The 27,563-nt window shown below is 39.1% G+C and overlaps 2 protein-coding genes across 4 annotated transcripts; one reads left to right on the forward strand and one right to left on the reverse strand.

Moving 5' to 3' along the window:
* The first annotated feature begins 36 nt into the window (after positions 1-36).
* On the forward strand, positions 37-19,624 carry TRPV3 (transient receptor potential cation channel subfamily V member 3). Its single transcript, XM_063173979.1, has 18 exons — positions 37-250; positions 4,078-4,200; positions 6,685-6,789; positions 8,338-8,424; positions 9,459-9,616; positions 10,327-10,503; positions 10,687-10,827; positions 11,003-11,283; positions 11,908-12,084; positions 12,605-12,763; positions 13,196-13,297; positions 13,893-13,966; positions 14,566-14,731; positions 15,206-15,272; positions 15,600-15,871; positions 16,278-16,390; positions 16,974-17,044; positions 17,508-19,624. Exons 2-18 carry the CDS (start codon positions 4,082-4,084, stop codon positions 17,603-17,605), a joined length of 2,367 nt encoding a protein of 788 aa, XP_063030049.1. The 5' UTR covers positions 37-250; positions 4,078-4,081; the 3' UTR covers positions 17,606-19,624.
* An 886-nt stretch (positions 19,625-20,510) lies between these two features.
* On the reverse strand, positions 20,511-27,009 carry ASPA (aspartoacylase). Of its 3 annotated transcripts, XM_063173980.1 has the most exons (7): positions 26,632-27,006; positions 24,581-24,776; positions 23,323-23,416; positions 22,778-22,885; positions 22,124-22,233; positions 21,365-21,597; positions 20,511-20,804 (listed from the first exon to the last, which is right to left on the reverse strand). In XM_063173980.1, the coding sequence occupies exons 1-6, from the start codon at positions 26,856-26,858 to the stop codon at positions 21,385-21,387; spliced, it is 948 nt and encodes a 315-aa protein (XP_063030050.1). In that variant the 5' UTR covers positions 26,859-27,006; the 3' UTR covers positions 20,511-20,804; positions 21,365-21,384. The 3 variants fall into 3 exon arrangements, with proteins under 3 accessions (XP_063030050.1, XP_063030053.1, XP_063030052.1); XM_063173983.1 differs by having other exon boundaries at positions 20,511-21,597; positions 26,680-27,009; XM_063173982.1 differs by having other exon boundaries at positions 20,511-21,597; positions 24,581-24,773; positions 26,632-27,008.
* Between the last annotated feature and the right edge of the window lie 554 nt (positions 27,010-27,563).

The raw sequence follows: 27,563 nt of genomic DNA on the forward strand, positions 1-27,563 counted from the left end.
TCCCTGTTCCCTAATTTCAGATGGAGCAAACTCGGTGCGGCCGCGGCTCCTCGGTGCTGCCCCGGCTCTGCTCCCCAGCTGAGCACACCAGATGCCTGGAGCAGAGTGGTTTTGTGTTTTTGGGGTAGTCTGGAGCCTGAGTGTGGCTTTTCTCCTTTGGCAGATGAGTTTTGGATGTTGTCAGCGGGGCCTTGCTTTGGTTTTCGCCGCCCGGATCCGTCCACGCCGACATGGAGGTGCTGTGAGCAGGGTGAGTGCTCTGGGGGTGTTTGGGGTGAAATCTTCCAGAGACAGAGGTGGAACCCATCCTTCACACTGACAATGTGTTCCTGTTGTGCTTCTTTCTGTTCTTCTAGTCTGTAAATGGCTCTTCTGAGCTGGGCTGTTTCCTTGGGCATTCAGGAGTGAGGAAGGACAGGCCTGATTTAATTTGTGTTTGTCAGCCTGGAACACTGTGGCACTTCCTAAGTCCTGTGCCAAGGGGATCCAAAATGTAATATCAGGACTTTAATACATTCATCATCTTTCACCAAAAGTTTCAGCTACTGTAGTGACCACTGAAAGTCAAATATAAGGTATAGCATAAGTTATTTCAACTAAAGACCTCCCCCCCTTTTTTTTTTTTCAATTAGAAATAGGCAGGTAAATAATCTCAAATCATTTTTCCTCAGGGGAAAGAATGTTGCTTTTTAGAGTTTTTTTAAAATTTCTGTTAGGAAGAACCTTCATAGGAAAGTGAAAATTTGTCACCAAGAAGAGCTTTCTTGGTATCACCTGAAGTCTATGAATGACCCTCAAAAGTTTAAAAATCTTACAGGAAGATGAAGCTCTTCCTACCAAGTATAACTTTCTGCTGATATGATTGATCATAAATAATGCAGAAAAGTCAGAATGAAGCTTTATCAGCTTTCCCCTCGGGGAGGAGATTTATTTTTTATGGGCCAGTGGGAATTAGTTTGTAGTGCCATGGTCTGTTCTGAGCAGCCTGTGAATGAAACAGCTCTTGGGAGTCACTTCCCCTCCTCTGCCCCCAGGGAAGGGGAGACCTTTGTGCCACATCACAGCTGAGTGTTTAATCTGATTTGTAGGATTCTCTCTTTAGCCACGTCCTATGAACTGTTACTGAGCTATAAAGATACAGAAATTTGTGATTTTTCTTGTTCCAGATAAGCAGAAGGTGTGTCTGTGATAATGTGTAGCGATGGCAGAATGCCATTCACCATCACTGATAAATTCCCTTTTCTTACCCCCAGCACACTGGAGGTCAGACACCAACTCCTCAGATCCTTTCAAAGTAATTCTTGATACTACAAATGAATGCAGGGTTTTGTCTTGCTGGCCACTTCAAATAAGCCACTTCTCTGGTGGCCTGGAAGTGACAATTAAGGAGATAATGGGAGTAGAAAATAGTTACAACCAAAGACAACACTCTGTATCAGGTTACATAAGCTACACTGCTTAGATCTGACACTTTTCAGGCTGCTGCACTATTTTTCTCTTTCTGTCAGAGATTCCAGAAAATGATAGTGCCCTGGAAGCTGCTGCTGAGAGCCCAGCTTAGTTTTCATCTCAGCACACAATTAATTGTGATTAAAATTGAGGCAGACGCTGCCTCAGCACTGTAGCAAGGTACTTCTGCTCTGGTGCCTGCAGTTATTTACTTGGCAGGCTGATTAAAATCTCATTTTAAATAGACTTTTTGGCTGGGATACAGTCACATCTCTGTGCTTTTGAAAGTGTAGTCCCTCTGTACTCAAGGAAATCTGTCCTCTTTTTCCTTCCCAAACTGCTTCCTTACCTCACTGGTGCTTCAGCAGTCCCTCACCATCCAACACAACTCCAGGGCTAAGTTTGGTTATTTCCCACCTCTCCTCAGAGGTGCAGCCTGTTCTTGAGTCACTGCTAAAATCTCTGTGCTGAAAACCAACTGCAAATGGGGCTTGGAGCTGCTGCCCTTGCAGGGAGGTGTTGCCATCTCTGAGCAGCTCCAGCATCACTCACAAACAGGAGGAATTTAGGAATTTAATCTTTATTCCTGCAGCTCTTCATTCTGCTCTCTCACCCCTCTGACTTCACACCCCACCCAGCTGAGCCCTTCTCAAATTGGCAGCTCCTTTTGTTGGCTTTTGGACGTTTAAAATCTGTTCCCAACTATTCTCCTCATTTAAAGTCACTTATTTTGTTAGGCTATTTATTGTCCATCCCCACCATCATCCCCTTATATTTGATTTATGTCAAGAATCCCATTTGCCTCTTCCTTGGGATGGGAGGTGTCTTTCCCTCACTCTGCTTTGTATTCTTTAAGTACTTGTAAGAAGTAAATAGCAGAATTATTTATGAACTGAGCAGGACAGCAGTCATTTGTTTTAGCTGTGTTTAGACTCAATGTTTATCAGTGTGTTCAGTGACACTACATGTCCTGGGGACTACGTGAGTGGCATTTCCAGTGGCACAGACAAACCCCCTCTTCCCACCTCCCCTGTGTCATCTCCAAACTCAGCTCTTCTCTGCATTTACTAGAAGCTGTGCTGTACTTTGTATGCAAGTAAAAATATTTTTCCCTTTAAAAATTATTTCTATGAAAGCTGTGAGATGAATTCTTAGGGAACTCAGCCAAGCTAGGAATGTTTCCTAGTGTGAACACACCTGCCAATGGGAGAAAACACAATAAAAATTTATTTTCATGCCTGTTTCTTCAGCCAGCCTTTGCAAGGTAAGGAGTCCTTTCCAATATTTCAAGTTCTTCTTCCACAGAGTGCCAAGAGATTACAGCTGCACTTAGGAGTGTTTGGACCCTGTAAATTCTCAGCTCTCTGTACTTGGGATTGAAAATTGCCATAATTAAACATTTGTTGTTTATGCATTAATAGACTTTCAGTCCAATACCAGTGTATTTGATATTCTTGGCTTCTCTCTCACACCAGGTGTCATGTCTTTTCAAACACTCTGAACAATCTGCTTTCTGTATCTTGATACTCCCAGAATGAAGGGATCCTGGTGCTAAGGCACAGTGACAGCACTGTGACAGGAGCAGAAAATTTGTGTGTGTACACTTGTCACATCAAGGAAAGTAGAGTAGGAGGGGGAAAAATGTGCAGTTCAAACTTTACAGGCAAATTATTTTTACCATTTGTCCTTGGGTATGGAGGCCACTCCCCTGATTTCCTTGGGAATGGATCCCTGACCTCATAAATCTTCCTGGGTGTACCTTCAGTGAATTTTAATGTATCCTGAATTCACCTTCTTGCTTTCAAATTATCCTGGGCCATTTAAAATGATGCCCTTGAGTAGTAGATTGAGAAACAGGGAGATAGTTATTCATGATTTCTTACAGAATTCATGCTGTGGGTGTTCCTAGGCAGGTAACTGCATCAAGATCCTTTTGTGTCATGTGCTGGTGGTCATTCCCTCCAGCAGAATCAAGGGGATTTTTTCTTTTTCCTGAGGAAATGTTGGGAAATCACCAGGACACAAATCCTGGATGTTATCCATGTGATAATTTAGCTAAGCTCACCTTGGGCATCATTTTCAATCTGCTGCTTCTACTGTTCCAATGCAGTAAAAACTTTCAGGGATTTTTCTTTGTTCTTTTCACATCTGGAACCTTCCTTTATCTGTTTGCTGTTGCACAGATCTTCCTGGGATTTACCACTTTTCTGAATTTATCTTGATCAAGAGCAGACTGTTCAGATAACTGAAAAGATGCCCAATTTTAAGGCTACTTATAAAAGTAATCTTTTTTTTCTCTAAATAACACACACTGTCACTGGGACTGACAGGCTCCTTTCAGTTTAATTTAGGCACAAGCTTGAATTTATGGTTGTCCTGATACCACTTTTAATGGCACTTGTCATAGACTGAAATTTAATGAGTCATGTGTGGAACCCTCCAGATTTGACACATGAAATGGTGGAGGTGTGTCCTTAACAGCTGAAAAATGAGAAACTTGGGGGGAAAAAGGAAGGAATACGTCAATATTTGTGTGTTTACATGTGAAGAAACTGTAAACAGGTAATTTTGTCACCACACTTCCTTCAAAGGAACAGGAGTCAAGTAACTGATGTTTCTCTACTGCAGAAACATGATTAAAGATAACAACGAAATTCTTCCACTAATGGGCAAGAAAACAAACCCACCTGGAAATCCCCCTGCAAACCAGCAAGAGAAAAAGGTGACTGAAGGCACTCCCACCAAGAAAAGGTAGGACTCAGCTCAGTCTGAACCATTAAAATTCCCTGTTTATCTCCTTTGGGGAACTTTTGCACTGAAATACCACCAACACCTTTGTTCTGTGTAACCTCACAAGAATCTGATTTAATGATGGTTAATGTTTGGTATAAAGTGATCTTTCTAAGAGATCACATGGAAGAACACACCAGGTTTTATCTAAGAGATGCTGGCCTGAAAAAAGAGAGCATTTCAAACTTAATCTGTCACATTTCTATGTGAGGCTATGGAGAGACAGAGGGCAGGGAGAGCAGGATTGAAAAATTCTATCACAAACAGAAACCTAAATTCACTCTCTTTTTCATTAGTCTGGTTAATGAGACTTTTTTGCTGTTTTATAAAATATTCACTTTCATTCATAATTGATATTAGAGAATTAATAAAGGGGTCGAGGGTTTGTATTTAATATGAATGGGGAAATATGAGCTGTAATTCCTGCCTGATACTATGGAGTCAACTAAGTTACTGTAGAGTGAGGATGAATTTTTATTCATAAACTTTTCATTCTGAATAATTACTGGTTATTATGGCAATTTCTGAAACTCTGAAGGCCTGGCCAATTGTGGCTGTTCTGTCATTTATAATTCTCAATAATCAGAGGAATCACTTTTCACAGGAATGGTGCCATTAGTTATTTGAGATCCACTGACTGGGTGGTCCAATTTCTCTTTTTGCCATTAAATTCAAGTAGAGAAGCTCTTTGGTGGCATATGGGGGGAGACAAAGTGTCTGAACAGCTCATGATCCACCCAGCACTTCAAAAAGGGGCAATTCCCTGGCAGACTGTGGAGTTATAGGAACCCTGCCAAAGCCAAGCCCTCAATCACTGAGCCCCAATCTCTCACTCCTCATGGCCTCAGGAGCAGGAACCCTGGGGTTTTTCCCACCTCTCAAACCAGAGCTCAGGGTGTGGCTGGCAGCATTCCTGCAACACACAGCACCCACATCACGTGGATTTTAATGAGGGCTTTAACATATCCTATTAATTAAATGTTCCAACGCTGCTCCATGCTGTTCCTTTAAAACTCTCCTTCCCCTGCCCCAGCAGAGCTGCTGCACTCCCAGGGTGGCATTTCTCACTCTCAATATTCACTTTCCGACAGACAGTGGCAATCCCTGCTGGAATCCCCTGGAATTGGGGTGTTCTGGGGTTGGAATTGAGCACAGGAAATGCGAGGGGAGGGTGGGGAGGAGGCTGCCAGGGCTGCTGATGGCTGTGGGCAGAGCCACGTCAGCACAGGGCTATTTGATGGCACCCTGCTTTGCACGGTGGCTTTGGGGTGTCATTTCCCTCCCATGACATGCCCAGGTAAGCCCCAAGGCAGGAGAGGTGAGATCTGTCAGCCCCAAGAGCAGGGTGCCCTTGCCAGCTGCTGCACAGATGTTGGGTGCCAGAATTAACACCTGGATCATCGAGCCATTGGAGAAGGAGGTGAACTAACAGATACTGTTATTTGGAACTAACAGATATTGTTATTTGGAACTAACAGATACTGCTGGTTTTAGCAAATATCAGCAGGATGTTCACTGGTGTCCTAATAATGCCATTTTAAATAAGATTTTTTGTTGCACTTTCCCATCAATGCAACTACTTCATCTTCCCCAAAACATCTTGTTGGAAGTGCAGTTAGATAAGACATGCCCTATGGACAAACCCATAAATATTAGGTGAATTGGAAAGGTTTTCCAGGTGACTACTGCAGTATTTCAGAGCTGTAAGGCAGTTTGTGAACAACAGCCCCTGTAGGAGTTGCTGCTTCCACCCCTGAAACTCCTCAGTCTGTGGGAGCTGTAGCAATGTTTTACTGAGATCCACTAAAACCAAGCCATTGATTTTTGCCTCTCAACTCTGCAGGCTTTTAAAAGGTGAAATCTTTCTTTTCGTATCACTTTGTCTGTGTTGTTCCAAATTTTATTTCTTTTCCCTATCCATATTTATGTAATTATTTATAGAGAAAGCAATTAAACGTTCGGCAGGCAAGGGGACACATTCAGCCCTGGCTGGTGGAAATGCCTGATGTCACTCAATGTGTGACCTTTCAAACTTTCTGATTTAATTTTAATCTCTATCACTGTTTGAAATGATCCATCCTGATGGCTCCTGGCTGGAAGAGCAGGGACTGGGATTTTAAAAAACCATTTTTGAAACCATTTTTGTGTGGCTGGGCAGTGACAGGAAGTGGGTGCAAGGCTGGTTTAGAGATTGCTGCTCACACATGTCAGGATCTGATGCCATGTGTTCCAAAATTACCTTGGGAATTTTGTCCATCTGCCAGCCTGGCAGAGCTGGGCACAGGCTGGGTCCCCTCAGGGAAAGCAGATAAGCCTCAGCTCCAGCTCAGCTTTAATGCCAGGAGAGATAAATGATCAAGCTTGCCCTTGGTAGTTCTTTTCTTGGTTTAAGGTTGGGCTTGCCTTTTATAACTGATATTTCTTTAAATGCACTGTCTTCAACAGTTCCCACTTTTTCCTGGAGATTGATGGTTTTGAAAGCAATGCCAGTCCCAATAACACCTCTCCCCCTGTGTTTTCCAAACCCATGGATTCCAATATTCGCCCCTGGTAAGTTCCAAATGCACAAGCAATGCTCCTGCTGCAAATAAATCTATTTTCTTTCAGCACCTTCCCTTTAATTCTCCTTGGGCCACACTGCCAGGATTTCACATGACTTTTTACAGCTTTTGGTCACTTCAAAGACAGAACTTCACTGGAGATTTATCTTTGGTTTTATCTCCTACTGTCATTTCTATGGAATAAATCAGACCTCAGATCTGAATAAATTTAAAATCTTTTTCTTTTTTTAAATCTTAGCCTCTTATTAGAACAAACTCCATGCTCTCATTGGGTGTTTTCTGCAGTGTGAAGACCACAGCCTTATTTAGCTGTTCCCAGCTGGCTGCTGACGTCTTCCCTCTATTGCTCATTAACAATCAAACGTGGAAATGCTGAATCTGAAATATTTAAAGCAGCCATTTATGCTGAATGAATAGAGAAAAATTATGACTGGGATGAATACATTTAATTTTTAAAAATGTGTGAGGTGCTAACAACCAATAATTATGAATAAGTGAAATATGTCATAAATCAGGCACAGGCCCAGAATGGCCAAAGGTTTTTGTGGCTGAGGATGCCTGGTCAGCTTTTAGGAATTGGCTGACAGGCTGATTTTGGTGTCAGAGGAGAGGTGTCCGAATTTCCCCCTGTCATTCAGGAAGTGACCTGCACATGTGCTTTGTCACCACATTACTCAGCTTTCTGCAGAGGAGACAGATGGAATGAGAATGGACTCAGGGCTCCCAGATTTATTTCAAAGACAAGGGAATACCTGCACAGCAGTGCTGTCCATGCATCTGTTTTGCCAATAATTAATATCTCAGGTTCCCTAAATTATTAACTTGAGGTAGTTCATCCAATCTGAACCTCAGAGAAACAAAAATACAAGTAAGAAACTCATTTATCTTAATTTTTCTAAGTCAGATCTGCTTTTAGGACCGTGTGGAAATTATGTACAGCAATTACAAAATATCAATGCCATTGAAAATCCTTTAAATATATCACCTACACATCTATTTAGGGCCCAGTCCTCAATTTCTTTCATTCAAGTCAGCCACAAAACACTCCTGAATTGCCTCCAGTGTTCTGTGTAGTAAATCTTTAGGTAAATCTTTCATTGTGGGCTTGCAACCCCCTCACTGCTACTGATTTAGCACTTGTTTTGTGCCAGATGACAAATTAATCATGTGAAAAGGGAGAATGCAAGCTTCAAGCATTCAGGGTGAAGCATAAAAAGCAGTGATCATTAAAAAGAAAAAAAAGAAAAAAGTTCCCACGGTTTTCAGGATCTGTAGTGAAATAATAAAACACAAAGCAGATTGCTTTCCTAATGTGGTCTTTTTTAAAAATATAATAAAATCCTGTGAGTCTCTTCATTTTTATCACTCACTTTAAAATCTATGTGGGAGATAAAATGATAGAATTAAAAGGCCAATGTCAAATTTGACTAATTTAAGCTCTAGTGCAGATACTCTGACCTGCCATTGATTGGTTCTTTGTGCAATTTGCCAAAATACCTGCTAATACCTTGGCACATTTGCTTTTCTTTCTCTACAGTGCATCTGCAAATGGGGAAGACATGGATTCCCCCCAGTCTCTTCAGGATGATGCCACTGAATACAGCCCCAACGTGGATAGCTGTGGGTGAGTGGAGACACAAATATTTCTCAGCACTGAGTCAATCTGTGGTAGGGTAGATTTTACCTATTTTTCCTGCCAGTTTAAAAAAAAAAGATCATGTTTGAACATGCCTTTCTGATCATTCAATAATTAAATGTCAAAATAAACAATTCTAATCTCTCAATTTTCATATGTAGTGTGAGGATTCCTTATATAAAATGAGTATTTTTTAGATGGCAACATAGGGCCCACACACCACCACCAGGCATGGAGTATTTCTGCCTGGGGGAAATATGAAATCATTCTTTTTCCAGAGTAAAGGATGATCAGAAAGTGGTGTAAGATGTGAGGTAAAGAACTCTGTTCTGCTGTGAGAGCAGCCCCAGGAAACCTCAGCATTGCAGTCAGTGTGGCAGAGCAAAGAAGTGTTCCTTAGCCTGTATTCCAGAAGAATGGACAAACTGAATAAAACCCACAAAATACTTGAAAAATTAGCTGTTTATAATAAAGCAGCCTCTCAAAAGCCCACTTAGCTGCAGATAAGCAATGGGAGAAGTGTTCTGAGCTATCCATGGCAGTGGGGCAAGTTCATCCAGTTTGGGGTCAACAATTATATTTGGATTTACTCTTCTTAAAAATAAAATAAACCAGGATAAGTTGCAGCAGCTGTTTCATGAATAAGGATGATCAGAAAATGGTGTAAGATGTGAGCTTAAGAACCCTGCTCTGCTGTGAGAGCAGCACCACGTAACCTCAGCATTGCAGTCAGTGTGGCAGAGCAAAGAAGTGTTCCTTAGCCTGTATTCCAGAAGAATGGACAAACTGAATAAAACCCACAAAATACTTGAAAAATGAGCTGTTTATGATGAAGCAGCCTCTCAAAAGCCCACTTAGCTGCAGATAAGCAATGGGAGAAATGTTCTGAGCTATCCATGGCAGCAGGGCAAGTTCGTCCAGTCTAGGGCCAACAATTGTATTTGGTTTTACTCTTCTTAAAAAAATAAAATACACCAGCATAAATCACACCAGCAATTTCATGATGATTTCTTACAATCCAGTGCTCCCACGTGCCAAGGGCCTGAGCTGAGGAGTGCCAGGAAGAAGCTGAAGAGGAACCTGTTCCGGGCAGTGTCCGAGGGGAACGTGGAGGAGCTGCAGCGGCTGCTGGCCGAGCTCAGGGAGCGCTCGGGGGCCTGCACCTCCCTGCCCGTGCCAGGTGAGCCCTGCAGGCACCTGGCTGATGCCTCAGCTGGGAGATTTTGTGGTTTTTTGATTCTCTGCTGCTTTAGTTTGTAGTTCTGAGCTTTGTGTTAGGGGATGGTGACCTCTTTTCACAGAGCAGGGGGACAAAACAATTCCTTCTCTAGCTGGGGACCAAGGACAAATGATCCAAATCTCAGCCCAAAAGCACAAACAATGTGGGCTGGTGAGAGAAAAACAAGAAGGATGGGACTGCATGGGCTAAAGCTGGAATTGAACAATTAACTCCAAGATGCAAATGGCACAGAACTTATGAAAGTGAGAGACCCCATGAGCAGTCATGCATTTTGGGACCATTTTGGTTCATCTTGGGTGCAGCCCTGGCTGGCCTCTTGTGCTGCCCAATGTGTGTCCATTCAAGAGATCCTTTTCTAGGTCAGCCTTCACAAGGCATTGGGGGATGGGGGGCTGCCAGATCTGCCTAAACCTGGGAATGATCCTTATTTCCCTTGGAATTATCTTTCTTTCCCTGTGAATTTGGGAGTTTTGGCACCAGGATGTCCAACAGGAACATCAAGGTTGCCTTGGTGCTCAAGAATGAAGTGAACAGGATGGAGTACTGGTTTGGGAAATGGTTTGTGTCCATCTATATCCCTCAGGTTTCACCCCTAATGAACAGAAGTTTAATAAATTAAAAGGATTTAATCTCAAAATTCACTCTTGTAGATTACCTGATGAAGAAGTTCACGGCTTCAGACACTGGCAAAACTTGTCTGATGAAAGCTCTGCTGAACATCAACCAGAACACGAATGAGATAGTGAACATGCTCCTGTCCTTTGCAGAGGAAAATGGCATTTTGGAGAGATTTATCAATGCAGCATACACAGAAGAGGCATATAAAGGTATTGGCATCTGATAGCAGTTTCAGGTATATGGTTATACATAACCTCTATAAAATAATAATGGTTTAAATCCTAGAATCAACTTTTATTCAGTATCATTGATGCCGTCTTTTGTGAAATATTATTAATGCTTCAGAGTGTGCTTGAGAGACTCAACTCTAAATTCTGTGTCTGCTTTTCCAGGCCAGACAGCTCTAAACATTGCCATTGAGAGGAGACAGTATGAAATCACCCAGAGCCTCATAGAGAAAGGAGCTGATGTCAATGCTCGTGCCCAGGGTATTTTCTTTAATCCCAAACACAAGCATGAAGGCTTTTATTTTGGTAAGTGGAATTGAGATGTTTCTGGAAAAGTTAAGAAGGAATACCCAAAACCTCCATAAAACAAGAGCTTAATCCAGTACAATCAATATAATCAATATATTAAGATGGTTAACACAATATTTTCTGTTCTGATGAAATGAACCATGACCACTTGTTGCATTTTGTGATGCTGCAGGTGAGACTGCACTGGCTTTGGCAGCATGTACCAACCAGCCAGACATAATTGAGCTGTTAATGGACAATGCCAGGACCAACATTTCCTCTCAGGATTCCAGAGGAAACAACATCCTCCATGCATTAGTGACCGTGGCAGAGGACTCCAAAACACAGAATGACTTTGTGATGAGAATGTATGACATGATCCTGCTGAAAAGCAAAGACAGAAACCTGGAAAAAACCAAGAATAAGGAGGGTTTGACGCCGCTGCAGTTAGCTGCAAAAACTGGGAAATTAGAGGTGGGTGTGATTTCAGCAGCATCCAAGAGAAACTTGTGCTCTGACACATCTCTTTCCAGGCTGGTTTGTATCAGTATTACTGAGCTAATTTTGTTTAAAACACAAATATTTCCATTGCAGTGTTGTTTTAATGCTTCCAGGTTTCTCTGTAACTCCCTCCCTCTGTACAAACCACACAAGCTGTTTAGAACCAGCCTTCTGTTGTAGAGAAATTCTGCATTTACCACCAAACAATTTCAGAAATCTCACTAGAACTGCTCTGTTGTATTGCTGTAGAGTTTGGTTTGCATAAATCAACTGCAGTGTAAAGAATTGGCAATGGAATGATTTAGAAAGTAATTAAGTTCAAGGAAGGCATAAATGAACACATGGAAAATTGTGCTTTCATGCTTTAGAAAAATATCTCTGACAGAAAATCAGAAGGCATTAAAAACACTGAACTTACTTCTTGGAGGTTTTTCACCTCCAGCACCCCTCACTGAATAACAAAATTACAAATACATTAAATTGAGCAGCTGTACAAATTGTTACAGATAAAAGGTGGGAGTTTGGGCAAGTGTATTCTTGTGTTTCTCCTTTCCCTGAACAGCACAGCTGCTGACAAATCATTTGTTCATGTTTTAGATTCTGAAGTACATCCTGAGCAGAGAGATCAGAGAGAAGCCAAACAGGAGCCTGTCCAGAAAATTCACAGACTGGGCTTATGGTCCTGTTCAGTCTTCTCTGTATGACCTGACAGAGCTGGACACCACTGCTGACAACTCAGTGCTGGAAATCATTGTCTATAACACAAATATTGGGGTAAGGTGCCTATTCTTATTTAAAATATAAATTTATATTATTAAAATATAAGAAAAACATTATTATAATAAAATATTAAATTATTAAATAGATAAGAATACTATAATACAATAATATAATAATAAACTATTATAATTATATCACAAATATAAGTTTTCCCTAGCAGTATCCCCATATTAGAATTGTCAGCCTTGCAAACAACTGAATTACTTGTGAACAGTAATTTTTGATTCTCAGTTATTCTATCAGGAGCAAGATAAATTTTATGCTGCTGCATAATGTCAGCTGTAAGCAAATCTGCATTCAGCTCCTGCATTCAGCTCCTGCAACACAGGTTAGTTATTTTGGGACAGTCTTTTCCATCCCAGGGAGATCTGGCCCATCCCTGAGCACAGAGGTGTTTCTAGAACAGCAAGGATAGCATGCAATGAAATACACAAAATTCACACCTAAAAATCAGTTTCCTTACAGGCAGTGAGTTGAAATATTTAACTTTTTTATTTATTTTTTTTCTCCTCAGAATCGTCACGAGATGCTGACTTTGGAGCCTCTGAACTCACTGCTGAGGATGAAATGGAAGAAGTTTGCAAGGCACATGTTCTTCATGTCCTGCTGCTTTTATTTCCTGTACAATGTGACATTAACATTGGTTTCCTACCACAGGCCTAATGAAAATGAAGTGAGTACAGCAGCTGAACCTCGCTAAATTTTACTGACTTAAAAGGCAACAGCATTCCCTGAATTGTGTTTAAAATGCTAAAACAAGGCCAGATATTGGAATATCTAGATATAGAGAGACCACATCCCCACATCTGTGTGGGAGCATCAGATTTGCATTGTGTGGAAGTGACTTAAAATACAAATAAATGATACAAATACTGTGAAATTTCTGAAGGTGGGAAGAGAGTATTTGGGGTTTTTTTAAGAAAGAAATTTCTGATGTTTCAAACATCACTTTTAGGGGGTTGATTGTGTAAATACATCAAGAAATTTCTCCCTGGAAGGGAAGAAATTGAGAACCCAGAGAGTTACAGGTGGGAGGGTTTCTGCTGCTTTTCCTTTCACCCTTCAGGGATGGAACTGAGATTTTCCTTCTGGATTTGCTTTGCAGGCTCCTCCTTATCCACTGGCTCTGACCCGAGGAGTGGGGTGGCTGCAGCTGTCAGGACAGGTGATGGTTATGTTAGGAGCAATATTTTTAGCCATAAAAGAGGTAAGTTGTTGTGTTTTTTTTGTTTTTTTTTTTTTTTGTAACAAATATACACCTGATTTGTAAAGAACTTCTCTAAATTTATGAATATGCTGCTGTTGATATTGACAATACACATGGAATGTCTTTGATATGTATAACTTTCAAATCATTGACACAATCACTTATTCAGAATGACCCTGGTTATACAGTTGATTACAATTGTGAAATAAATATAAGGATATTTGCTTTTCAAACTGATCTGGTATTTGTATAAATATCAGTTTTGTCAAATTATTTGCTTTAAGGAAAAACGAATTGCAAGTTGTAATGAAAGAGAAATCCCATGGTATAACTTTGCCATGTAAGTAATTAAAAACAGTAACTTAAATTGTGCCAGAGATGACAGACTTTTAACCTTTGAATTTACAGATATTAAAAATATCTGTAATATAAATTACAGAATTTACAGAGCCCTGTAAAAAATTAATTCTAGAAGTTACCACATCTTATCAGTAGGTGGGTTAGTTAAGAACACCAGTTAAATTACTTTGAAAAACAGAAGTTGAGGTCTGTTTTCTCTTCACCATGCCTGCATTTTCTGTTTCTGCCTGCACAGAGTGTGGCCATCTTCCTGCTCAGGCCCTCAGATCTGCAGTCCATTCTCTCTGATGCCTGGTTCCACTTTGCATTGTAAGTCTGACATATATATATTTTTTTTCTACTGTATATAAAATTCTCTATCTCATGGTCACAGAGAATGTGCTCCTGTAGAAGATATTCACTTTTTCTCCTCAAAATTATCAGTTTTAGAGGGATGGATATAAGTTTGCCTGCAGCTATTCCCTAACACAAACTCTTGGCTACACTGTCAGTAACAATGCCAGGGTTGATGTAGCTGGAGTGGATTTTTCCTACCTGCCAGTGGAAAATCTCTAATAATTCTATCAATTCATTAAGCTAAAGCTACAATTAAATGGCTTCTAAGATATTGTAAGGATTCTTACAATTCTGTCAGCATTATCTGCATTGAGCAGCTCTTTTGGGGAGAATAGTTTACCTAAATTAAATTTAATAAATATAATCCTTATATGTTAATACACTTATACTGCTTGCTCTGACCTATTTTATCATTAAACTATAATGCCAATTTCATGGGGAGAATAAAAAAGCAGCATGAAATTAGAAATTTAGCCTAAAGAGCAGAGAAATCTTGTTTTCATATTTTGCCATTCTGTTGTTGGTTTTGTGCTAGTAATTTCTCTTTTACGTATATGTTTGTTTTTTAACAGTTTTATACAAGCTTTGCTTGTGATCTTCTCTGTCTTTTTGTACTTGTTTTCCTACAAAGAACACCTGGTGTGTCTTGTTTTGGCAATGGCCCTTGGCTGGGCCAATATGCTCTATTTCACCAGAGGTTTCCAGTCCATGGGCATTTACAGTGTGATGATTCAAAAGGCAAGTTTTTCTTTTCTTTTACCTGCCTGATGATACTCCATTGTTCTACAATCTAAATCAAGTATATTTACCAATTATATGTATTTTATAGTTTGTTTTTTAATTCCTTATTTCCAGTTTTTATGCATTACTTCAGCAGAACACAATATTTGTTCTTCTTCAACAGCAGGAACTAGTTTGTACTTTAATATTGACATTTTTATTACATTAAATATATGAGTAGCTTGTGTTTTTTCCAGCTAATGTAGTTCTGCAGTTTAATAGCATCATAATCTGCAATGTCTGTATTGTACAGAATTAGTCACTCTCAGAGAGCACAGCAGGCTTGAGATAAAAAATCAGACCTTTGGGTTTGTTGCTCAAGGAGAGCAGTCTGTGCTTCAGTGTGTGCCTCACCTGTGTCCCTGCAGAATTCAAAAGCACAAAGCTAGTTCTGAATTTTAATTTCTGTCAACTGTTCCATTCCATTTTCAGGTTATCCTGCAAGATGTGATCAAGTTTTTGGTTGTGTACATTGTGTTTCTGCTGGGATTTGGCGTAGGTAAATATTACTGGAGAAAATCATTGATGTTCTGTGTGGGTAAAAATTTTAGCATTATTATGAATAAGAACCCTGTTTGCATGAGAGCTCATGTTGGGGTTTTTTCTGGATGTTAAGTTTAGGTGTGAATAGATTTGCCTTGGTCTCAAATCCCTGGAATCTCATTTGGATGTGGGCTCTGTCTCCTGGCTGCTCTGTGTGTCTGGGCAGCTCTGGCTCTCATCTGCAGTTTGAATTCTTTGGGATGAAATCCCTGTATTCCTAAATAATGATTCTGTATTCCTAAAGAATGATTGTGACTGAAACTTCCTTCTGCTTCCTTCCCAGCTCTGGCTGCCCTGATTGAGACATGCCAGGAGGGTGGGGAGTGCCACTCCAACAGCAGCCTGGGGCCTGTCCTGATGGATCTGTTCAAGCTCACCCTGGGGCTGGGTGACCTGGAGATCCAGCAGAACTCCAAGTACCCTGTCCTGTTCCTCCTGCTCCTCATCACTTTCGTTGTGCTGACTTTTGTTCTTCTCTTGAACATGCTGATTGCACTAATGGGAGAGACTGTGGAGGATATTTCTAAGGAGAGTGAGCACATCTGGAAACTCCAGGTTTGTTTGGGAATTTGGGAGGTGCTTGGGCTAAAACCTTCGTGCTGACACAGAAGGTTAAGTGTTAAAGATAATCCTCATTTGGTTTTGCATGAATAACAGACATAAACAAATCCAGTATTAGAGAATTGTAGGAACTTTGTAATTAACAATCTTAAAGATGGTATCATGGCTTGGATTTCCAACCCATGCACTGTCATGACTTGCATTCCCCTGGATATATCACCATATATCCCCTGGAAGTTGTGTTTCACTATTTTTCGAGGAATCTGAATCCCTGTTTGCACAAATTAGCAGTGATTTGCTGGTTTTGGTGCTGGCTCTTGACCTGTTAAAAACTGCAAACTGCATGCTGTGAAATCAGACCACAGCTAACCATTCTCATTTTACTATTTACTGCCAATAGAGAGCCAGGACTATTTTGGAATTTGAAAAATTCTTACCAAAATGCCTGAGGAAGAAATTCCAGCTGGGAGAGCGGTGTAAAGTGGCTGAAAATGACACCAGGGTGTGTTTAAGGTAAAGCAAAGCTGGAATCATGTGCTATCAATTCTGCTCTCTTTATGCTGCTTCAAGGTTATTTCTCCTCAAAACCCTCTTTAAAACATTTCTATTATCTCTAAAATTATGCAGAAAAATACAATTTTTTTCAGTTGTAGCCAGTTGTTTAAATAGGGAAAATGTATACATTTTTATGTAGGCAATCTTTTGATGAGAAAAGATTTTCATCTTCATATGTTTTGACTGTAGAAGCATCAAATCTGTTTGCAGTAAATGTCACTTTATCATAATCTCCTTTGAATGTCAGCTTAAAAGCAATCACAGTTAAGTTGGTTGGTAATTGATGATTACCATATTAAAGAACTGTGCTGTTTAATGAAAAATACTTAAATATTTCAAGGCTGTACTAACAATGTGTGAAATTATGAAGTAGTCTTGATATTATTCTCACCTTCACGTAGTGCAAAAGACATTCAGGCTTTAGTGCCAGCAGAGCAGGTGGTCAAGTATGACAATCCCAGGAAGGAATCAAGGGGGAAGGTCAGGGATGTAGCTGGGGGATAATTCATGCTGATAACACAATTTATGTAAATGTAAACAGGATTAATGAAGTGAAATGGACCGAGTGGAAAACCCATGTTTCATTTATTAATGAAGATCCAGGGCCAACAGGTACAGTGGAATTTTATGACACTCTATTTGCAGAATATTTTCTTAGAAATGCTTTTTGATACAGTTTTATATCTTTCAAAACATAAACTGTTATATTAAACTACACATTACTACTAGAGAAACTAATGGCTAATATGGCAGTGGTGTTAAATTACTTTTAAAGACTTGGAGAGAGGGTTGATGACAAGCAAGTTTTGTAACATATATAGTGTATGAGATGAATGTTGGCCAGGAAATCCAAGACATCCATCTGCTGCCAGAGCAGGAGTGTCCTGGAGAAATGGAGAAATTTTTTTCCCTCTGGGGTGAAAAATTTCTCTAGAAGATATGGTAGCAAACTGAGAGCTTGCTGTTTAAATAAATACATGTTTTTAACAAAAAAAAAAAAAAAGGTGCAAAACTCTGATCTTGCCTATACAGTTTCTACCATATCCTGTTTTGTTTACAATGCATTTTTTTGCAGATCCAAGCAAAATTCAAGATGATAATTCAAGAACTAATAGCAAAAACACCCTGAATACGTTTGAAGAAATGGATGATTTGCCTGAAACCTCTGTTTAGTTGTACTGGGCTTGACGTGTGGCTCTTCTGAAGGTTAAAAGCATCAGCAGTGGATCTGAAAGCTTTGTGTCTGTTCTGGACAGCTGTAGCCAGCTGGAACACAAACTTTCAGTCACACAGTCTGATGGCTTGCACCCATTTATTCAGAGAAGCTGAGCTGAAATAAATGGGATTTTTTTCACTGGGTCAGTTCTGAGCCTCTCAAACTGTTGCTGTCCAAGTTTGCCTGATGCTCCTCAAACTTGGCCTGAGATGTTTAACTGGATAAAAAAAGGTCAAATGTGAGATATTTCTTCTTTTGTGGAAAATTAAGGTCATCGTGATCCCAATCTGCTGCTTTTTGGAATGCCTAACTCATGAGAAACTCATTTTGTGCACTGAAACAAAAAAGTTCTTGTTGTGGAGCAAAGCAAAGCATTTCAGTTCTGAAGATGACTAAATGAAGTATGTCATTTTGAAGTCACAAGGTTCTGAGTACATTTGCAGCTTTTGCATTGACTGTCAGTGTTACTGGGGGCTTGGGCCCATGAGTTGGAAAATCAGATTCCAGTGGCTTTGCCTGATCTGTTTTCCTCTGTGCAGTCCCCAGGGTGTAACTGGAGTTTATTGCTGTTTATTTATTATTGTGTGTCTGTGCCTCCCCATGAAATAACAGGGCAGAAATAGAATTCCTGATGGAGGATTTTCTCCAGTCACAACATTACTTTTCCTCCTTGACCCTTCCATGCTGTTGCATCTTCCTACATAAAGAGTTACCACACTGGAAGTTCTTCTGAATTAATTTTTGCATTTAACCACTTCAGAAAAATCAGAAGTCAATTTCTTCCCCAGGTGAACAAAATTAGTTCAGTGCAATGCAATTCCAGTCTTTATTTTTTATTCAGAGGACTCTGTAATGCATTTCTGTTGCTTTTATTTAATTACCTGTGATGACCAAGTACTATGAATTATATTATTCGTTTTCTAACAATATAATTCATAGTATTGTGAATTTTATTATTTATGTTTTTAGTTTTCTATTTTATGTGTGTATATTTAAGGAGAAACATTTGTTCTGTGTGCTTTTAAATTTCAATTAACATGTGTCTCCAGTGTCATGGCTTTTCATCAGAATTATTCATGTGGTGCCTGTTTTAAAGGTGCTATTTTAGGTGAGACTCAGGGGAACTCAGTTCTGTGTTTGAATGATAATAAGAATTGCATTGGATTTTGCAGCTGTGGGCAAAATGATCCAAAAGACTTTCTTAAGACAGAAGAGAGCATGAGGGAAGCCTGCAGTGGGAAGGAAAATGCAAAATATTTACAGGGATGGTAAGAGTGGGTCCTGCTGCCCAGCCTGCCCCTGACAGACATCGTGCCCTGAGATTCCAGCCTAGCCTGCAGGGATGGAGGGGATCCACAGGAGCCTTGGGCTGTGTTCTGGGCACAGGAATTGGAGGGAAGGACGTTTGTGTACCCACAGACCTCGTCACACCCCAGCACTGCTTGGCCTCCTCAGCAGGAGAGGTGAGGATAAGAAGTTCCTGTGGTCTCAGAATCCTGGATTGTTGATTTTGCACCAAGGCTGCCAAGGAAGGACATTGCATTAGGACTGCTCAGCTCTGCTTGGATCCTTTCTGTGCCAGTTTTGTACAAAGGGAAAAAAAAATACCTCTTCACACACACTCAGGAACCAGCCTGGGCCGTGAGGCCACTGGAAACACAACGAGGCCTCTGTGCTGTGCTGAGGCTGCTCTGGGCTGTGAAAAAAGCACAAAAATTCCTACAAGAAACACAGAAATCCCTACAAGAATGTGCTGTGCCCCTGCCCAGGCACAAACCTGTGGGTGAGCTCAGGAACCAGCTGGGGGCTGCTCCTAAAAAACTCTCACTGAGGAAATCCCTCCTTGTGTGGCCACAGAGCTTGGCCACCTCACAACAACCATGTGCTGTCTCCAGATACTCTGAATAATGACTACAGCAGGTAATTTTATGCTTTTTATACCATGTTTATTTAAGTTAAGGAAATAAAACTTGTCAATCAACATTGACCTTTGGTTTTTTTTTTTTAATTTTATTGCCATAGGAGTTGTAAAAATGCAAGGAAAAATAGCCCTGCCCACATTTCCTTATTTGGGTTTAGCCCTGCCCACATTTCCTTATTTGGGTTTAGCCCTGCCCACATTTCCTTATTTGGGTTTAGCCCTGCCCACATTTCCTTATTTGGGTTTAGCCCTGCCCACATTTCCTTATTTGGGTTTAGCCCTGCCCACATTTCCTTATTTGGGTTTAGCCCTGCCCACATTTCCTTATTTGGGTTTAGCCCTGCCCACATTTCCTTATTTGGGTTTAGCCCTGCCCACATTTCCTTATTTGGGTTTAGCCCTGCCCACATTTCCTTCTTTGTGTTTGGCCCCTCCCACATTCCCTTATTTAGGTTTTAGACCTGCCCACATCACCTTATTTGGGTTTTAGGCCCACCCACATTTCCTTATTTAGGTTTGCCCTGCCCACATCTCCTTATTTGGGTTAGGCCATCCCACATTTTCCTTTTTTGGGTTTAGCCATGCCCACATGCCCTTATTTGGGTTTTAGACATACCCACATGCCCTTATTTGGCTTTTAGACATACCCACATTTCCTTATTTGGGTTTAGCCCTTCCCACATTTCCTTATTTGGGTTTAGCCCGTCCCACATTTCCTTTTTTTAGGTTTAGCCATGCCCACATTCCCTTATTTGGGTTTTAGACCCACCCATATTTCCTTATTTGCGTTTAGCCCTGCCCACATTTCCTTATTTGGTTTAGCCCCTCCCACAGGTCCTTATTTGGGTTTAGCCACCCTCATTTACTATTAAATTTAATAGTAAATGAGGGTGACATCACATTTCAAAGGTAGAATATAGGAGTTATCTGGATAATTAATCTTTCAGTAAATAATTAACCTGTCTTTATTTAAAATTCTTAATGTTTATCCCCTACTTGTCAAATGTGTAAAAAACAACTTTAGAAAATGAATTAAACCCCCATTTTTTTATCTTTTTAAGACATTGACAGGCTTTGTCTCCACAGATACAGAACAAGTCTCTCCATATGGAATTCTTCTTAATTTCCATTCTGGAATACTCAGGTATGGTTTGTGCATTGCTCTTCATCAAAACAGAATAACTGTCTAAATCTTGCCTTAAATCAGAAGCAGCTTCAATTTATTCTGAAATACACTAAAGTGAAATGTAAAGCTTTTTAGAGTATATTTCTCTGAAATCCTGTTTTTAGTTTGTAAGTATAAAAATTCTTCTTTTAATGTTTGTAAGTATAAAAACAAAATAAGCCCCAAGGCTTCCACTTCAGCACAGTGGGGGTCAGTCACATATGCAGATAACATCATTTATTATACACACCCTCCCCCTATTTCTCTCTGCCCAGCTTATCTTTTGTCTCACATTCTGTATGTTTACCTGAGGAATTAATTTAGAGGATTAGCCCATTGTAAAAAGTGTTGGTTATTGAGGGTTGGGGTTATGAAGTAGAAAAGCTGTAATTTTTGTATATAATGTAGTACTGTGGATGAGCTTCTTCATAAAAACTTCACAAAAATATTTATAAATTCTTTGCATCTATAGGAGTCTATTAGAACAATAAACAGTCATAATAAGCATTATGACAATAGATCTCAAAGTGCTCAGCAAGGTTAATTAAATTACAATTTAAAATTAGATTCTGCATTTATGTATCCCACAAGTAACTACTGAATGACCCTGGACTTCATAAGGAAACTCACTTTTTATATGAAAAAAGCTCTTAAGAAGTGCTCTGCTCTGAGACTGACAACCTGAGGTGTTTTGCAGTGAGTTTGATTTTCTCTGTTTTTACAAAAGCTTGTTTCTTTTCATAATATGCAGCTTCATTAATAAATGTTGGATAGACTGTACAGTCCCCCTGATATGGAATTACTTCTCCATCAAGAGTTAAAAATTGAGGATCACCATTCTTCAGTGGCTGCCAGTCTTGATCCTTAGGGAAAGAAAATAAATAGAATATATTTACTTTCAGGTTTTTGTATATTTTATGTGATTCTTGAGTTAATGCTAATTATGCAAATTTCTGCAGTTTATGGCAAAAGCTTTTAAAGTAATTGTTTAATCTTAATACCTCATTTTGTGTGTCTGGCCCTCATTTTCAGAATTCACTGGTAAAGTGATCTAGAAGGAAACTGCAGATGCTCACAATTGATTGAAAATTGAAAACAGACACTCGTTTTAGAATTAAAAATTAGATTTATATTTTAAAATATAAGCTGTCCTATTGGCTTTTTCTTTGTAGTCATTTTAGATTCAGTGATTCCCAAGACAGTTCCTGAAATAATGAATGTATGACCTTAGTGAGAGAACTTAACCCTAGGGGAGGTCTAAAATATTCAATAAAATCCTTGGCAATATTGGCATTTTAAATATTTATTACTAAAATATACAACAATATAGCAGAAGCAACACAGGAATAAGTAGAAAATGTCACAAAAGGAAACTATTCTAGAAATTACCTGTAGTTTAGGATGAATTATTGCAATAATTTCACCATTCTTATTCCTGGGATAATCTACTTTCTCCATTATTTTAAAAACCTCGATTGTACATGGTGGAAATTCTTTGCCTAGAAAGAATAAATGTAATTTAATGTCAAGATGAAAAACTGCCTGTTAAAAAGAACATTGCATTATTTATTCTCTGCAGAATGGCTCAAATCATCAGGTTGTCCCCTCAAAGCCAAGTTGGAGAAAGATGATCCAGTCATGTATTGGGGCATATGAAGTTCAAATCTAAATTTGCTACTGAAATGTTACTTTTCATATAAAAAGACCTATTTTGTAGATGGGGAAATCAATGAAAGGTCTGTTTACTAGTGTTGCACAGCACAGAGTGATATCAGTGGTATTTAATCTTTACTATTCCAGCACAATAATGGAAATTCTGACATGCATAACTATTATTTTCTTTCTATTTCAAAAAACCCCAACCTACTGACAAAATATACTCTGAAATAATGAAAACTATTTATTTTGTCAGAGTGTGTTTTAGGTAGTGCACAGGTCTGACTTTAATTTTTTAATTCTCCCCCCACCTGTAAAGTGTCATTTTTAAAAATACTCTCCTAAAATAGTCCCTGACATGACACAGGATGTTGTGACCTCTCATACCTTCATTAAAAAGTTGCACAAAATCAAGGCCATGTTTGACAATCTTCCTCATTTTCTCTAAAACATCAGCTCTAGCAACACCTTGTGGCTGGGGCCCCACCTCGACACCTGTTTGGAGATGAGGCAGATCATTAATGTCACTTAATGTCACCACCACACATCACATGCACAGCAAAAATAAATGTCTGCTGGGCCAGTATTTAATGTTTAAGAGGGATTGTAAGGCACAGAATTATGTGGGGTTTTAAGGCAAGCAAATCCTTGTCTTTTATAAAAATATTTATAATAAATATATGGGGGTTTTTAAATAAAAAATATATTGTAAATATTTTCTGCAGAAAGTGGGTTAATTGAGTTTAAGGATTTCTGTGTTATGTAATGATTGTGTAAATCAGAAGAATGGATAATCACATCCATTCATTTTGGTAAATATTGTCAGACAAGCAGCTCCTGGTGCTGAGAGCACTCTGTGAGCACACCTGAAAACAGCCACATTTCCAAACCATCGCTGCTGGGTTGAAAGAGCCTTTAGGTTTGATATTTACCAACAGGATGTTTTGCCACAGAGCGAGTTGTTGCATATTTCAGGCTGGGATGTTCAATCAGCAGAGCAGGACAAGGTTCTGGAGCCAAAGCGTTCTGTGGAGATGGTTTAAAAACCTTTGTCATGCAAAAGGGTTTCAAATGTTGTGCCACAAAAGATTACTGATGCAGAAGTGATTTACACAATGTCTTCAATATGTTGTCTTTATTTCAGGGCCCTCGAGGAAGTAGGACATCTTTAGAAAATGCACAAAGCTGTGTTTGTTGGTGTCTGTCCCATTAAGTGATGCCAGGCAGCTCCACTGAACCAGAACTGAGCACAGCTCTAGTCTGGAACTGCCAGCAGAGAAAAAAAATCTCCTCAGCATGGCTCCAAAAGGGAGAACTGAAATACCATTAAGCAGATTTCAACTATTTTATTTGGAGTTAGACTCCAGTTCTCTTATGGGGACACAGATTGTGAATTAAGCCTCGTTTGAATCTTTATTGGCATTTTTGCTACTTGAGGCTTCTTCCTTGATGCCTGCCCACCATTACTCTTCATATAATTTTTGTCAAAAGCTTTTTAGATCTTCATGTATTTTTTTTAATTAGCATTTTAAAATAATACATGTAATAAGAAAAAAAAATGTTTGAAAAGCCTTGTTTCCAAGGGAAAAAACAAAATTAAAATCCCACATCATTCGCCCAACCTGGATTCCATCAGTAACTATCCAGGCCACCAGAATTCAAGCAAATTCTGCTTAAAGCATCACTTCTGCAAACCACACCCTACCAAAACTTATCAGCTTCAGGAACAGCAGAATCAAACAGCTTCTAAAGTCACATCACTGATAAGGAAATGTTGTCAGTACCTACTTCCATTATTTGTTACATCTCTTTATTTAATGAAATTAATGTTTAACTATTTAGCATGTGTAACCCAAATTTATCCAAGTTCCTGACAGATCAGTGTGAAAGCAGATTAAACTACATTAATTTTCATAGATGTTATTCTAAGTATTCCTCTTTGCCCATCAGTCTTATTAATGCTCATTTTAATACATGAAGATATGATGAGTTTAAATCTGAATTACCTGATATTATAATCAAATTAATAACTGCCTCTAATTAAAAAAATTCATCATATGAGTAATGAAATATTTTAAACAATTTTGCAGAAGAAAAAATAGTATATTTAAAGAAACTACAATATAATATATAGTAATACAACATTACAACTAATAATGTAATTTAATAGTTCATTTAAATTAGTTTTACCTTGATATAATGAACCATTTGAATTGTAAAGTCATCCCTGGAGTTTTCAAGAATAATGGTACCACCCATGTTAGAAGTGGTGTTGTGAAGGTCAAAAATAAGGTCATAGGCATCATCACTACCTTTGGGACCAAATATATGATTGATTTCCTGAGCCCTCCTCACTTCATATGGAATATCTTCCACCACTGGCCTGCTGTTAATATCAGCACAAAGAAATTAGTGAGCTCATTCCATGGCTTTACAGTCAACAAAATATGTATTAGCCTTTTCTTTTTACTTTAAATCCAAAACTGACTGGAATTGAAATCACCTGTTTAATTACCAAACTTAAAATTGACTGAATTTGTTGAAGAAATCAAGTATGATTGTCTAGTAATTGATTTATTATTCTGAGTCTTGTGCAGAAGGGTATTAGAATTATTTAATCAAAGTTTGGCTGGAAAATATTTCTTCTTACATCCCAAAATTTCCCCCTATGCATAAAACTAACTAAAAATTTTGCAAAAACATAGAGCACTTCCAAGACTGGATCCCCTTCTGTTGGAGACCATATTCAGACATCAGTTCATGATGTTTTGCCTTGGACATCACCCTCAAGGCTTTTCTAAACTGTTTTTCCCTAACCTGTTCTATTTCTTGTCTTCTCATGATCTGACCAGACTTTTACAATCTATTCCTTTAGGATCTTTAAAGCTCAGTGAAGATTTTGCTGCTTCAAATCTGTTCCTCCAAAGTTTTAATCCTTGTAATTTCAGGGGACTCTGTGTATCACATAATCCACCTTTCTGTTCTTTAGCTCTGCCTTTTGAAATTCAACATTTCTTCACATAAAGCTGTTAATTAATACTTTTTACTGAAGCTAATGAGAATTACACCATTGCTTTCAGTAGCATTAAAATTTCACTCTCCTTTTTCTTATTTTGTAAAATAATTTATGATTTTGAAGGTTCTACACTTAAGGGAGCAGGGTGAGCTACCTCAAACTCAGTAGAGCTGAAATAGGACCACTCAAATTCATAGTATTTACTGAGAAATAGTAGTTTAATATGAAGGAAACCTGCAGGTGTCTTAATCTTGTGTTTTTTCAAGTGTTCTGTGTTCAAAGCAGCTGAAACCAAACAAAACTACCTTTTTTTTTAAATGGTTTTCCAAAATAAACAATTATAAGAATGGCCTCAATACTTATGTGCTAACATCTGCTTATCTTAGATGTAACAATCAACAACAAAATCCTAAGATGGAAAGCCAGATGGAAAGAAGTGTAGGTTAAGAATAACTGCCTGAAAAATATATACAGTAAGTATTCCTTTCTGTGATATTCACCTTTGCCATTAAAACTTTTCTGAAACAATTACCTGGCCAGCAACTATACTAAGAATGTTTATATAGCAAAGTACACCTCTGGAATTGATGTCTCAAAAGCACAGAAACATCAAATCCTATTAAAAATGTAAAATTAGTTACTATTTTACAGTAATTATAGACTATTTATTTTAATGTAACAAGTCAGTTAAGTTATTCAGGTTTTTGCCTGTGCTTTTGCCTTAGAATAGATTATTTCCAGCTTCAAGGTTTTTTAATTTCTAGTTTTCGCCTTTTGCTGTACATAACTGGAATTAAGCACACTTCTCTGATTTCTGCGCCATTCTTTCAGATACTCAGATTTCTATGTTTAATTGCTTTTATCTGCTATTTCTTGGAAATATAATTGTATTCAGAAGAGCTCCCAAACTGAATTGCACAAGACGTGAGCAATGATGACTCTGACTCAGAACAGTGGTAGTCCAATTCACACAAATGCAGCTCATCTAGTGCTAATTTAAAATTATGTTTAAGATAATGTATTGGTTTGAAACTGATTCTACCAGCAATAGAAGTGAGTCTGTTAACACATGCAATTTGTTCTTTTTTTTGGGTTAAAGGTCAGTAATTTCAGTTATGTGACTGCACTGTTAAAGTAGTAGGGGAACTTGTGTTCAACATTTTAATCAGGAAAGAATTTTAAACCCCAGAAAAAGCAGAACAACAGAAAGCACAACTGCTCTTACCCAAGGCTCTCGGGGTCAAAAACCCGGTTGAGATCACAGTCAATGTACCTGGTGCACCTCTCCACAGCCCTGGGGTTGGCGAGGAATGGTTTCACCTGCACTCCTGCCCTCTGGATCTCGGCTCCATCCTGCTGCCAGTGCCTGACCAGCAGCACCCCCGATAATTCATTGCCGTGAGTGCCCCCGAAGAGCCCGACCCGCCTCACCCGGCCACACGGACAGCTCATGCTCCAGCAAAACTTTTCTCTCTGAAGGGAAAAAAAAATAAAATAAATTCTTTCCAGTAGGAGAGTCTTTCTCCTGGTTAGGTCAGACGCAAAAGAAAGTGAGTGGATTTCTCCCAATAGTTCCCAACTCAGTTTTGAGGCGGGATTTTCCAGCCTCCCTCCCCAAGGAGCCTCCCCTTCGGTTTCTGTATTTAGTAACATCTCCGAGGCTGTTAATGGCACTGTTCCACAGTCCAAAAGTTAACTCTGGGCAGTCTTTATAATGTAGGATCTATAGGGAAATCCTGTGCTAAAGAACAGTGGAAAACACTGGTTTTACACTTAAATATCAGGCATTTTTGCACTGCAAAGTAGGTGTAACAGGTATTTTCATGTATGTTTGAAGTTACATAAGGATCATATTATATAAGGGCAGATTGATTTAAAGTGAGGAAAATAAGAATTGTATCTTGGCTCTGGTCCAGCACACAATGCTGAAACCTCAAGTATTTTCATCTAAAAAAAGCCAAAGAACAGCTAAGTTCCTCAATGCACGTCGTGGCTTGTACGACCTTTTTTGTTTTAGAAATCCTACAAACAGTGATTAGAAGGAACATGAGCTGAAATTACAGTGCAATTTATCCACGACTGACTTACCCAGAGTTCTGGCTCCAGTTCCACCTCGGGATCTGCTAACACAGACCTCTAACACATTGAAACAACTGT

The sequence above is a fragment of the Melospiza melodia genome, chromosome 21 (assembly GCF_035770615.1).
Source record: "Melospiza melodia melodia isolate bMelMel2 chromosome 21, bMelMel2.pri, whole genome shotgun sequence".
Classification (NCBI taxonomy): Eukaryota; Metazoa; Chordata; class Aves; order Passeriformes; family Passerellidae; genus Melospiza; species Melospiza melodia.

Coding starts and splice junctions, on each gene's coding strand:
- TRPV3 (XM_063173979.1), top strand. CDS start 4,082: ATGATTAAAGATAACAACGAAATTCTTCCACTAATGGGCAAGAAAACA. Junction 12,085..12,604: donor TCTATAACACAAATATTGGG/GTAAGGTGCCTA, acceptor TTTTCTCCTCAG/AATCGTCACGAGATGCTGAC. Junction 17,045..17,507: donor TGAAGATCCAGGGCCAACAG/GTACAGTGGAAT, acceptor ATTTTTTTGCAG/ATCCAAGCAAAATTCAAGAT.
- ASPA (XM_063173980.1), bottom strand. CDS start 26,858: ATGAGCTGTCCGTGTGGCCGGGTGAGGCGGGTCGGGCTCTTCGGGGGC. Junction 24,777..26,631: donor TTTGACCCCGAGAGCCTTGG/GTAAGAGCAGTT, acceptor TGATATTAACAG/CAGGCCAGTGGTGGAAGATA. Junction 23,417..24,580: donor AAATGGTTCATTATATCAAG/GTAAAACTAATT, acceptor CCATCTCCACAG/AACGCTTTGGCTCCAGAACC.